Below are 13503 nucleotides of genomic sequence, written 5' to 3'. Positions count from 1 at the left end.
TCATGTTGGCACACAGTAGGTGCCCACCGAAGAGCTGTTGGCTGAATGACTGACAGAATGAGCAGATGTTTGGGGACTGAAGGGTGGATCCGCTCAGCCTGGGGGCGTGGTCCCAGGATTGGGCTCCCTCGTGCCTGGCTGCCCCTTGCCCTGCGCAGACTCACCTGCTTGTACTTGTACAAAAGCAACAACAGCAGCAGCAGCAGCAAGGCCATGATGGACATGCAGGCGACCAGCACCGGTGTGAACAGGGGCTCGTCGGGGGGCTGCATGCTGGCTCCTGGGAGGGGCAGGCAGAGGAGTGAGTGGCACAGTGGGCCTTGAGACCCCTGCCCCCACTGAGACCAGGCCGGGGCACTGCCTGGAACACAGTAGGTACTCAATAAATGCTTGTTGACTGAACAAAGCGTCCTCTCACCAGGAAGCCCCCAGAGCCTTCCAGAGCCTCCCCCAGCCTGGGGCAGGGAGGACAGCCTGTCCAGCTCTGCTCAGGCCCAGCCTCAAACCTGCCCAGAGTCACAGCCTCGGTGGCTGGGGGAGCCCCTCAGGTCACGCAGCCCCACCCCTGCCAGGGCAGGGAGCCTCTGCAGAGCCTGGCCTAGTGCCCGCCATGGCTTGCCCACCCCTCAGTGACGGGGCTCATCACCTCCACCTCTGGGCAGCTTGGACGTGAAGGCCTCCTGGAGGTCAGACTGATGCCTGCCTTCCCAGTGGTACACACAGCCCTTCCAAGGGTCTGGAAGCTGGGCTCCTGGGCCCTCTTCCCGGATCAGTAACCCCAGCTCTCTCGATATGTTCTGAAGGGCAGTCTCCATCACCTTGCCCAGAGCAACAGCATGGGTCTGAGGCCAGATCTCTTGTCTGCCACTTAAGAGGTATGTGACATCGAACTTGTGACTTCTCCCTGAGCCTCAGGTTCACCATCTCCCAAGTGGGAAGGAACATGGTACTAACCTCTCAGGGTTGTGCGAGGTCGTCGAGACAATGCCTGGCGCAGTGCAAGCGCTCAATAAATGTTGGCTTCGTTATTTTTAACATACGACCACCAACAGCGAGACTGAGAGCAGCCACAGGTGGCTAGGTGTGGGGTCGGCCAGGTCAGCAGCTGCTCCAAGGCCAGCTGCTCGGGCACCTGGGGGGCTGCTTCTGAGCCAGGCAGAGGCTCCCGCCCTGTGCTCTCTGGGCCCTGGGAGACTTGCTGGGACCTGGCACACAGTGGGTGTTGAAACCTGCTTGTCAGAGGCTGGAAGGTGCACGGGCCTCTCAGAATCAGAGCACTAACCCATATGGAGCCTTTGCACAGCACAGAGAGAGGCGTCCCTTCCCCTGGACAGCCAGCTTGCGTTACCGCCCAGGATGGACACCAGCCCCGCTCTTGGACAGTGGCCCTGAATGGATAGGACGGTGTTTCTGGCAGGAAGGGAGTCTGGGAGGGATGCAGAAGGCCATCAAGGCTGGCCCTGGGGTGGGGATGGGCCGTGTTCACTCATCATTGCCTGTCTCCCTTACCAGACTCTAAGCTCCGTGGAGGCACTGCTCCCCTGCACCCGGCACACAGTAGATGCCAAATACACATTTGTGAATGAATGAATGAGTTAAAGTGCAGGAATATGAGCAGAGAGGCCCAATGCGGCCATGCTTGCCTCAGGCTGCATTCTTCTCTAGACCTCAAATCTGCTTCGGCTCCTCTCTCTTCCCACTACTGCAGTCCCACCAGTTCTAGACTCCTCTGTCTTGCTACTTCAGGAGACCTTTGGCCAGAAGGGGCGAGGAGTTGGACCCAGAGAGGTAGAACTCAGTATAGCTCCACTTTGGGACTCCGGCCCTGGCTCCCTGGGGGTGGGGCAGGTTCCGGGCCCCTCCCATCCTGGCCTGGCGAGGAGGGGCGAAGACTCACCCACAGAGATGGACCAGAAGGCCTGGGAGCTGTTCCCCATGCTGTTGTGGGCCCTGCACTGATACGTCCTGTTGTATTCCAAGGTCCCAACAGCCAGCTGGCTCTGGACAGTCACTTTGTGGAAGGGCTCCTGGCTCAGGACCTCAGGGTGTGAGTCCTCCAAGACCAACACTTGGGCATCATCACATCTGGGAAGAGCAGAGCGTGGCTCGGAGTTTTGGGGTGCCCAGCCTCTGCCCCAGCCCCTCAGCCCGGGTGAGGAAGGTAAGCAGAGCCCACTTACCTTTCAGTGCGGCCTCCGCACTGCAGCCATGTCACATTAGGTTGGGGGTACCCAGAGGCCACACAGAGCAGGGCCTCGGAGTCATTGATAAGGGCTCTCGACACCGTTACCTCTGGGGGGTCTGAGGAGAGAAGGAGGAGCAGACGAGGGAGGGATCAGCCCCAGAGGCCCCACGTCCCCTCACCTGACCACCTCGCACTGATGCTGCTCGCCCCCAACCCCCAACCTCTCCCAGCTTGTCTCTCCAGGAGCCCCAGGACCCCAACTCCAGCTCCTGCACTCACATCGCAGGGTAAGTTCAAAGGTCAGAGTTTCCTCGCCTTTGGCGTTTCTGGCCAGGAATGAGTAGCGGCCGGCCTCAGAGGACTTCAGGCGAGGCAGGGAGAGGGTGGAGCTGTACCTGCGTTCGAGGAGAGGGTGTCCAAGGTGAGGCCCAGCCCTGACAGCCCCCACCAGTGAGCTCAGATAACCACCCTAAGGTGCTTTGTTTGATTTTCGGTAAAGTGTCCAGGGCACAAAGGCCTTGGCTGAGCCAGGTTCCCAGGCTGGGTGCCACCGACACCTGGGAAAATCACCAACCCAACTTCCTTAACTGGTCCTCTCATCTGTAAAGTGGTTTGGTTCTGTGGTTTAGTAGACGTGATGTCGGTACAGTGCTGACACTGGGAGGCACGTCACGGGCACCACCGAATGTATCTACTTCCACCACCACCCCCGGCTCAGCCATGCCTGCGGCAAACGCCAGCGCCCCCGTCAACTGTCATCCCTGAAACACTGCCCCTGCCAAGAGGGACTGTGAGAGGGACGAGGGGCAGGATGCAGCCGTGGGGCTACAGGGACCAGAGTTCAAGCCCCAGTGCTGCCATTTCTTAGCTGTGTGACCTTAGACAAGTTCTTAAACTCTCTGATCCTTCGCTCCCTTTCCACGGTGGGTGATGCTTATGGTAGGTAATTCACAGACGTGGCCTGAGGATTAAAGAGCTATGTATTCAGAGGGTCACTTTTGGCACTCAGGTTCACGGTGCCCTTTATGACAGAAAAGGACTGGAAACAAGTGCAAACCACGAAAGCTACCCTCAGCTGATTCCACGCAATTTTTGGTGTTATTCTTTTGTTAAGCTCGATTTGATAATTTGTCCATAATGAACATGTATTGTTTAGGTAATAAATAAGTTTTTAAAAAATAAATTTCAGCAAATTAGCAGCTCTTCTTTGGGAGATGTCTGCGGCCGCTCCTTTAAAACCCGTGGTGCTCACAGGTCAGTCTCACGCAGCCCGACCTCTGGCGTATGGAACCCCTCTGCACGTGTCAGTTCTTGGCATAACTAACATTTACTTCTTAAACTGAAAGAATTTAACTTTTTTGGATGACTCAAAGTCACCCTTCTGGACACACCCACGCCATGAGCTAAGTTCGGTGGCTGTTCAGTGCCCGGGCTTGTCTGCCCTGGGATGAGTGGACCCAGACCACTATGTTCAAGGGGATCTCCCTGGTTCCTCTCCACAATGTCCCTGTTGCTTATGGACTCCTGAAACCTGCGCGTGGACCAGCCCCCTCCCAAGCATCTGCACACTCCAGATTCGGAACTTCTGCTTTGGATGAGGGGAAGCTAGAAATGCTGGCCAGAAAGGACGCCAGGGGAACCGGGGGGAACAAGAGGAGGACAAGGGAACATCCTTGTTGATTCTAACAGTTGACAAGGAAGCGCCCAGGAGTCAATGAGGTCTGGGCTTCGGGAGCTGGAAAACCCCAGAGAGCACGGGCATTAGAACATGCACAAGGGACTATCAAGCCCAGGATGGCAAACAGGTCTCCTCTCATGAGCCAGTAAGGATGGAAGTACTGCCTGGAGCCTGTGTTGAGAAGGACTCTGGGGCTGCATCTAAACTCTGCAGGAAGGTGGCTTAGGGATATCTGTCATGAGTGTGGAGGGCAGCTATCACACACGCCCCACGTATTTGCTGTCCTTGATCGAGCTGTACTCTCTCATTCAAATAGAACAGGGTAAAGAAATGATTATTCTAACGTCTTTTCCTGTTAAAGAGGTATCCATGTTCCTCGTAGGGAGGAAACGCTCTAATTTAGACAACTACCTGCTTAGGCCACTCTGGATGGGAAAGTAAAATCCTAAGGACATAGTTCATAAGGAGAGAGGAAAAAAAGATTTCTAAAATGTTGTGCACGTGGGATGAGCAGGATTCTGGGAGCGGAGAGATGGGAGAAGAGAGGGTGTAGAGTCAGACAGCCCTTTTGAGAAGAGTTTTGAGCCTTTAGGAGAAGAGTGGCTAGTGAGAAATTCTCATGGGTGGGTGACCTCAGGCCTTAAAAGAGCTTCTGATGTATCTGCATTGGGTGATGTTAATTCCCTCTTCCCCCAAACCTGTGTATGTGCAGACACCCTGTGCGATCACTGTACAGAGTACGTCTAGGAGTGGAAATCACTAGGATTGTCTTCTGCACTTGGATTAGCCATGAAAGAGGGGAATGGAGCAGACTGAGAGTTCTTAGATGACCTTGAGAATGCACACCCCCAAGACGTCGCAGAATTGTTGAGGAGGCCGTTGGATCTCCCGAGGATGTGGGACAGATGGGTATGCAAATTTGATCTAAGTCTTAAACACAGATGACTGATATTGAGGTTCTACATGGTCAAAGAAAGTGAGACCAGAAAGGGGAAGGGGCTCGCTCCAGGTCACACAGCAAGGTTGAGACACGGCCTGAGGGTCCTGACGCCTGGCTGAAGCCTTCCCCCTCTGGCTGTGGGGCTGTGCAGACGGGAGCTGATCAGCGGTACCTGTATGTGTCCTCGACAGTGGTAAAAGTGAGCTTGGGTGGGTGGTCAGAGAAGGGTCCCCAGTAGGTCCAGTTGAAACCTTGTAGGCCTGGGTAGGCCTCCACCTTGACTTTGAGGTTGAGCTTCTCACCCACGGTCACCTCCTGGAGGAGGTTCTGCTCAGAGGTCAGGTTCAAGTAGGCACTCTCTGGGAAGGAGAACACACAGAGATCTGGCATTAATGGGAAAATGTCTTGGTTGGTGGGTTCGTTTGGTCATCTATCCATTGACCCAGTCACTCAGCTGGACCCTCCCTGGGTGCCTACCGTGTGCCAGGCACACAGTCCCCACCCTAACCAAGACTTGCCCTCTGATGTCTCCCTTCCCACCACCCACCACGAAGCCTAAGGCTCCCAGCTCTTCTCGCTGAGTCCCTGGGAGAACTTGGGTAAATTCCTATCCTTGCTCTCTCCACCTCCTTATTCACATAATGAAGAGGTTGAATATATCTGAGATGTGGTAACTTTTTGAAAACTATTTTAGCAGCAAGAAAAAAATAATCTGTTGTTTTTTTCGCGCACCCCCACCCATTTCCCCTTCTGGTAAAAGTTCAGTCAATGCAGCTTCCACATCCAACTCTAAAATGGGCATGTGACCCAGGTCAGCCAAGCATGGTAATCTGTTCCCTTTGGACCAGTGATTGGTTTGGGGTAGGCACATGAGTCCACCAGTCCATGACACTCATTTCCATGATTTTTGTTGGAACTCTGGGAAAAGAGAAGCACTTGTTCTACTGGGGTTGCCAAGCCTGCTGCTGCTAGGGGTCCCACAAGAAAAATGTAGAGCTGAGTGGTGAAAAGTAACTGACTCTTGTCCACATAATCTGAACACCTAGATCCAACTGTACCTGAAGCTCATATCTATGGGCTTTTTAGCTACAAGGCCAATAAAATCCTCTTTTGATTAAGCCAGTTTGAGTTGGTTTCTTTTATCTGTACCTGAAAGAATCCTGACTAGTTTCTTCTAATTAAATCTTGCATGAATTAAAAACAAACTGCTCTGGTTGAATCTCAGGCAAAGGAGTTGTGGTAAGGACTCCCATTCACTCAGCCTCTCACAGAAGCCCCTAAAATGCCTTCTTAAAACCTGAAGGGTTTGCAAAAAGCCCTGGACTAGATGATCTCTAAAAGTTCCTCTCTTTACTCAATTCTAGGAAATCTAAAATTCCCTCTTCTGCCCTGTGATATGCCTGCTCAAAAGCCTCCTATGGCTCCCCATTGCCTCCACTATTCAGACTGACAATTAAGGCTCTTCTCAATCCAGTCTCCCTATGCCTATCCAGCCATCTCCCCTTTTCCTACACACACACACACACACACACACACACACACAATGCTCCACCCATCTGGGTCTCCTAATGTCCCCTGAACACACCACAATCATTCCAACCTTGGACTTTGTGCTCAAGCCATTTCCTCCACCAGGAACCCTGTCTTCTTCCTCTCTTCGGTTTAGACTCTCATCCTTCAAGACTCATCCCCACCAGGGAGTCTCCACCCACCTCTCCAGGCTGCAGGGAGCTCTCCCTCCTCTGGACTTCTGTTGCCCTTCTAGATGACACATTCATTGGGCACCACGTCTACACTCCTTCATGCATCTGGTTCTCCCTTCAGATAACTGTCCTCTCTCTCCAAATAGTTTGTGAGCTATTAGGGCAGGCTTTTGTCTTCTTCTTCTCTCTCTCCTCGTAGCCATCCGTCTATCTATCCATCCCTCCATCCATCCATCCATTTAAACTCCAACCACTTCCCACCACCTCCACCATTCCCACCCTTAAAAAGCCACCATCACTTTTAGCTTGGACTATTGCAGTAGCCTCCTAACTCATCCTTCCTTCTGCTTCTATCTTTGTCTCCCTACAGAGAGTCCTCCACAAAGCACCAGAAAACCATGTTAAATCTTGTTACTTCCAAGTCATCTTGTGTCGCTCCTTCACCTAAAGCCTCCAGTGGCACCCCATCTCTCTCAAGAGGAAAAGCCCAGGCCTACAGTAGCATACAGGGCCCTCCCCAGCTGCCTCTCTGACCTCCTCTTGTACCACTCCTCCTCTCATGTTCCACCCCAGCCACACTGGCCGGCTTGCTCCTTGCACGTGGCAAGCACAGGCTGGCCTTCAGAACACAGCTGGCCCCCTGCCGGAGCTCTCTTCCCCAGAGAGCTGCTCGGCTTACTCCTTCACCGACTCCAAGTCTTTGCTCCAACGTCAGCTTTTCAGTGACATCCTCCTTGATGATCACTCCATTTTAAACTGCAAGCCTTATAGAATTGGCTTGTTTTTTAATAACTTATTCTGCTCATTTCTTGTCTTCTCTCATCTAGAGCACAAACGTCATGTGGGCAGGGGTTTTTGTCTCTGTTTCATCGGCAGCTGTATTCTGAGCATCTGGAACAGTGTCTGGCCAGAAGAGTGAAGGAACACAAACATTTGCTGGGTGACTACTGTGTGCCTGTGCTAGAAAACAGACGGGATTAGAAGCCGTAACTGGGGGACAGTTCACGCGCTCCTCTCCCCACAAAGCTCCCAGCCGAGCTCGCATCCCTGGCAAGCCCAGCGCATTGCTGGTGCTGTCAGGGTGGTGCCTCTCCTGCTTCCCCCCTCCCTCCCGTCTGTCTCCCATATCAATGAACACACGAGGTGTGGCCAGACCAGAATAACTCAGAGCCGTCCCACCCTGAAGGAACTCCCCTCTGGATTCCCAGCCCAGTGACAGCCACCGCCTCCCACCCAGTCACGTTCTCCTTCACCCCTTCATGCCAGCAGCCACCAAGTCTTGTCCATTGTCTCTCCTAAATGGCTTTGGATAACAGACTCTTCTGGCCCCACCATGATCCAGTGTCCTCTGTCATCTCCAGCCTGGACCACCGCGTCCACTGCCCTGGCGGTTCCCCAGCCTCCAGTCTCCCATCCAGCCCACACGGGGCATTACTCTGAGCCTTCTCAGGTTACATCTCCTCCTGGCGTGTACTCTGGGCCAGGCCCTGATCTGGCTACTGCATATCTGCAGATACGCATGCTCATGTAATTCTCACAGCAAACCTATGAGGCAGTTACTGTTAGTATCCCCACTTTGCAGATGGGGAAACAGAGGCACAGAGAGGTTAAGCAACCTGCTAGTCATTGGTGGAGCCAGGTGGAAATGTTGCCGGGGAGTGTGGGCTCCTGACCACCACACAGTGCCCTCTCTGTGCAATCTGATCTCATCACTCTCCTCTAGAACCTTCGATGGCTGCCCAGCAGAATACAAACCAAACTACCCACCCACTTAAAGTCTCCTCTACCCTCTAGACTCTGCCTCCATCTCTGCTCCCCGTGGCCACTCCTCACACCAATCCACATCCCTGCCGTTGTCAACTTCTTTTGATGTCTCAAATTCTCTTTGCTCTCTTTGCCTTCGGGCTTTGCGTATGCTATTCCCTCTGCCAAAAATGCTGTTCCCCTTCCTTTCCCACCCTTCTGCCTGGCAAACCCACCTTCATTCTTCCTGTCCCAGTTTAGATGCGCCTGCGTCCAAGCCTGCATTGGGGGACCCACTCGGTGTTCCCAGGACACCCCGCTCTTCCCCCATGATCACACTGTTGGGCATTGTCTGTTTACATGTCCGTGCGATGTGAGTGTCCCAGGCAGGAAGGAGTGAATGAATGCGTGAATAGTGAAGTCCAGTAGGGAGCTACTGGACACTGATTCCAAAACAGAACAAAATGACGCTAAACCGAAATGCAGCAATGGAGGGAGAGAGGGCTTCTGGAGGAGGACCCGGGGGGGCTGCTAGAGGCGTGGCTCCCTAGCTGGGGCCAGGATGAAGGCATTCTAGCGAAGTTGTTCTTCAGTGTCTCCTTCTCTGCCGTCAGCTCCCTCCTTCTCAATCCCCTCATGCTCCTCCCTCCCCCAGGCTCCCCGCCCACCCTCCCCCACCACCCGGATGCTCACCTACCACCCGGAAGACCATGGAGGAGGAGCGGACGCCCTGGGCATTGGTGGCCACGCAGGAGTAGCTGCCGGCATCTTGGAAGCCCACGTGACCGAGGCTGAGGATCAGGACTTTGTGGTAACGGTTATCACGGAAGTCGGATTGTTGAGAGATTGCGAGCTGCAGCCAGAAGGATGGAAATGTTGTACCAAGGTTGTTTAGGGATTGGAAAGGTCTGGGTTCAAATACTCAGCCTTTAAGGATTATTATTTGCTTTTCCTTGGACGAGAGACTGAACTCCGAGCCTCAGTTTCTTCATCTGTAAAATGGGACTAATACTGGCCCTGTTCCCCCAGGGCTGCCGTGGAGAGTAAATGAGAGTGTGTGCAGATGGCATGGGGCTGCGCCCAGCACACAGCAGCCACCGTGGAGGGGAGGGGTTCTTAGAAGCAGCCTAATGCCGTTCCCTCCTGGGAATGCTCTCTTCCTCCCTCTCTCCCAAGTCTTTCTGAAATTGCCCTAATATCCCTGGGCTTCGAAGGTGGCCTAGGAACCCCTTGTGAAGTCAGAAGTGAGCTGATGTCTGGCTCTTGTCTATAGGCTGGGGCAAAGGTCATGAGTCTACCCCCCTCATGACCTTTGCCCCACCCATACCCACAAGATTCAGTGGCATGGGGCTGAGTGCTGGTGGTGAGATCTTGGGTGAGTCCACTGCCCTCTCTGGGTCTGGGCCATGCCCTCAGCCCAGAGAGCCGGCTTGTGGTGGGGCTGGGGGCTTCAGCCTGCAGGACCTGGTGTGCTGGGAGGATGGGCAGACCTCACCCTGCTGTCTCCCCAGGGACTGACCTTGGTGTCTTCATGTTGGAGGAAGACGTCAAAGTTGACATCAACGTCACTGGCTGAGCACACGATCTGGGCAGTTTCCCCTTGAATCCGCACCAGCTCTGCAGGCTCCAGTGTCAAGGTTGGGGGCCCTGGGACAACTAAGGCCAGGGGAAGAGACCTATGAACACCCAGGCTGGAGATGTCACTCTGCTCCCTGCCGTGGTCCGGGGTACTAGCCAGGACCCCCACCACATTCGCATCCCAAATCCTGAGAGGCAGCCTCGATGCCTCAATTTCCCCCCAGCAAGTCCTGTCTCCTAAATAGACCTTGAAAAGTCCACTTGCTTCAATCACCACCACCTCTCCCTGGTCCCCCTACCATTCTCTGCTCTGATCTCCTGCAACAGCCGCCTGGGAGATCTCCCGCCTCCCTTGTGACCCCTCCACAACTCAGACCCCTCACGGCAGCCAGAGTGAGCTCTTACGAGTGTAGGGTGGATCAGGCCTCTCGCCTGCGCCAATATTCAGTGGCTTCCCGGCACTCAGAATGCAAGCCAAAGTCCTTCCCACATCCCCGGGCCCTGTTACTGACCGCCCAACCACCTGCCGGCCTCCGCTCAGCGCATGGTGGCCGCACTGGCCTCCTTCCCCACCGCAGGGCCCTGCACCGGCCCTTCCCTCCTGGAACGCTCCCGCCCCATGCTTTGAATGGGTGCCTGTTCTCGTCCTTCACATCTTTAGCTCCAACATTCCTCAGAGAGGCCTTCTCTGCGTAGTTTAGCTGGAGCAGCCTCCCCGCCACTCACATATCCAGCTTTCTCCGGCTTGGTTTCTTGTTCATCACGACTGGTGTGTTATTTACTTCCTCTCTAGTCTGTCTCCCCAGCAAATGGCAATTCCCTGAAGGCAATATCCCCAGCAGCGAGCCCAGTGCCTGACACGTGGTGGGCATTGAATTAATATTTGTGGCTGCTGCTGTTCTTGAAAGATAATCTAATCCAGTTTCCCAAGGTCAAGAGATGCTGCAGGACCCACTCAAGGTCACCGAGGGGGTCATGGCAGATCTAGGGCCCGAGGCCCTTGGCTCCCAGCCACCCTGGGGCTGTGCAAGATGAGATGCAGGGAGAGAACCCTGATGGCCTCTTTCGCCCACATAATGGGGCCCTTTGACTTCCTGGACAGAGTTAGTGGCCTCAGAGCCCAGGGCTTTGGGCCGGCCACGCCACCCTGACCCGGCCCTCATTACAAGGACCTGATTCCCGTCTCAAGCCCGAGTTCTGAGCCTGGCGCCCTGCTTACTCACCCCAGTCCTTCCAGAAACCAGACTCGTGTCCACCAGCCCGGCAGAGGCAAGGGGGAAAAGGGGTGAGACTTCACCATTGTCGCCCCCACAGTCTGAGCTGTCCCACGCTCCCACCACCACCTCCCTGTCCTTTGGCTCCCTGCTCCTCCTCCATGTGCCCAGTGCCCAACACCGGGCTGGCACTGAGCAGGGAATCCACATCTGAGGTCATGGGAGAGCTTCTTTCTGCTCCTGGAAGATTCAGAACCTGTTGCCACCTCCTGACTTTGTACCTGCAGTTTCTTCTGCTGAAGCAGATCTTTGCCGGCCACCTCCTTCTCATCATTTGCATCTCAGCTCAAATAAAATGTCATTCTCTCAGTGAGGCTCCCCTCCCCCCACCCCCCATGCTCTCTCTTCCATCACCTTATTCAATGATTTTCAAGGCGTGTCTCGTGGGCTGAGACAATGTCGCCCACCGAGTCATCGTCTTGAATGTAGTCTGTCTCCCTGCGCCCAGCACACCCTCTTGTTTTGCCCCAGTAAGTGCCCCACAGATGACTATGGCGCCATCGGAAGGAAGAAATGAAAGAGGAGGGATGGCCAGTTACTGCCCATCAGTCCGGGGCCCCAGCCACCACTCGTACAGCTGTCAGCTCTCTGTCCCTGCCCTCCAGGCCTGGCTTGCCCCGCTCTGCGCCACGCACCTTTCTGCACTTTAAGCCGGATGCTGATCGACGTCGCCGTCCTGCCGTCTACCCGAGCACTGCATTGGTAGTCCTGGCTCTCAATGAACTTGGCCTTGTGGATGGTGAAGCCATTCCATAGTGAGAAGGAGTAGCTGGTTTGGCGCAAGACAGGCCGGCCGCGCACCCGCATCAGCGAGACGCCAGCCTCCAGCGCCGGGTCGGTGAGCAGGCAAGGCAGTAGTGCATCCTGACCCTCCAGCACTGCCACTTCCTCGGCCAGAACCTTCCAGGGCCGAACAGGGTCTAGGGTGGAGGGGGATACAGAGTTACAACTGCCCTCCCTCCACCAGGCCGAGCAGTCCCTGGACTTGGGTGACAGAGAGGCTCAGAGACACTGATTATTTGCCTGAAGTTAAATAAAACTAAGGAAGCTCAGGTGATGCCTGGGGCTCTGGAACCAGGTCCAGCCACACTACTTGATGCTGTGTGACCTTTTGCAAATGACTCAACCTCTCTGAGCCTCTGGGAAATGGGCATAATCATAGAATCTACCTCACAGAGTTATTGTAAAGACTACATTAAATTAGAAGTACTGCCGCAGGTCCTCGTTCATGGCATGCACTCAGTAAATGTAGAGCTGGTTCATTATGATTGCTAATATTAGGGCCCAGCCCTCCTGCCCATTCCTGGTGGGACCTGCTGGGCCAAGCCTCCTGGGAGTGGGCTCAGAATCCTCACCTTTGACAAAGAGGTGGATGGTGGCGCTGCCCCCCAGGGGGTCTCCAGGCTCCGTGCAGCGATAGGTCCCCGTGTTTTGGAAGGTGGCATTATTCGTGGTCAGGATGCTGCCGGGGGCATCTGGGTCCAGGGTCCAAGATGGGGAGATGGGGCCATCCCATTCCACGCTGCCGTTGCCCACACATCGCAGGGTCACCCTTGTGCCTGGCTCCACAATCAGCTCAGGGCCACTGGGCTGTATCACTGGGACCCCCTGACCTGGTGATGGGGGGTGGCAGACATAAGAAAGGCCTGAGGGGACGCCCTGGGGCCATTCCTTGCCTCTGAGATGGGTGGTGTCCTGCCAGGGGTGATGCTGGTGCTGGGGTTCAGCTGTGACTTGCGGGATCCCCCTAAACAAGTCTCTGCCCCTCTCTGGTCATTTGCTCAGCCTCCAACCCCAAACCTGCTGGGGGATGGACTGTTGTCTCTGATGTTCAGCAGGCCCCTCTCCTGAGAAAGAGGGGCTGGCAGGTTTCTCATCCTCCCACCCAGCTGCTGTCCCAGGGGGGTCCCCGGCCTCCTGCCTCAGTCTTCCCGGCTGTGATTGCATCAGTCTCCCCAGGAGTGGACTCCTTCAGCCCTGGGTCCAAAATGGGCTACTTCCCTGGTGGTGAGCCCGGGGTCTGGCTCAAAGCAGGGAGCTCAAACAAGCAAAGGAAGAAACACCACTGGAATGGCCATGGCAAAGTCCTCCGACTCAATTCATATGGGGAAGAAGGAAAGAGGTGTCGGATCTTAGCCTAGCAGAGCTAGAAAGTTCCAAGAGTCTTCTGTTCTGCTGCCTCCCACCATTGGACATCTGGTCTGTAGCACAGTGGGATGGTTCAGAAGCTCTGTGCCTCAGTTTCCCCACCTCTAAAGTGGGGACAAAAGTTGTACCCATTTATTGGGATGTCAGGAGGTTTAAATGCATAGGAAGCCTTTACAACATCACCTGTCACCAAACAAATACTCAATAAGGGTTAGCCATTATATTTATTACCCAGTCTACCCCCAGCAGCCCAC

At 54.8% G+C, this 13503-nt stretch overlaps 1 protein-coding gene across 1 annotated transcript in view; it reads right to left on the bottom strand.

Moving 5' to 3' along the window:
- CSF1R (colony stimulating factor 1 receptor) overlaps positions 1–13503 on the bottom strand; it is a 29744-nt gene that overhangs the window by 12949 nt on the left and 3292 nt on the right. Inside the window, exons 2-10 of the mRNA XM_046665254.1 lie at positions 12457–12714; positions 11737–12021; positions 9769–9905; positions 8943–9102; positions 4976–5162; positions 2465–2580; positions 2181–2301; positions 1898–2085; positions 165–280 (exon numbers count right to left, since the gene is read on the bottom strand). Coding sequence (XP_046521210.1) covers positions 165–280; positions 1898–2085; positions 2181–2301; positions 2465–2580; positions 4976–5162; positions 8943–9102; positions 9769–9905; positions 11737–12021; positions 12457–12714 — 1568 coding nt within the window. The remainder of the gene's footprint in view (positions 1–164; positions 281–1897; positions 2086–2180; positions 2302–2464; positions 2581–4975; positions 5163–8942; positions 9103–9768; positions 9906–11736; positions 12022–12456; positions 12715–13503) is intronic.

The sequence above is a fragment of the Equus quagga genome, chromosome 7 (assembly GCF_021613505.1).
Source record: "Equus quagga isolate Etosha38 chromosome 7, UCLA_HA_Equagga_1.0, whole genome shotgun sequence".
In the NCBI taxonomy this organism is placed as follows: Eukaryota; Metazoa; Chordata; class Mammalia; order Perissodactyla; family Equidae; genus Equus; species Equus quagga.
This window is presented reverse-complemented; position numbering and strand designations above follow the sequence as displayed.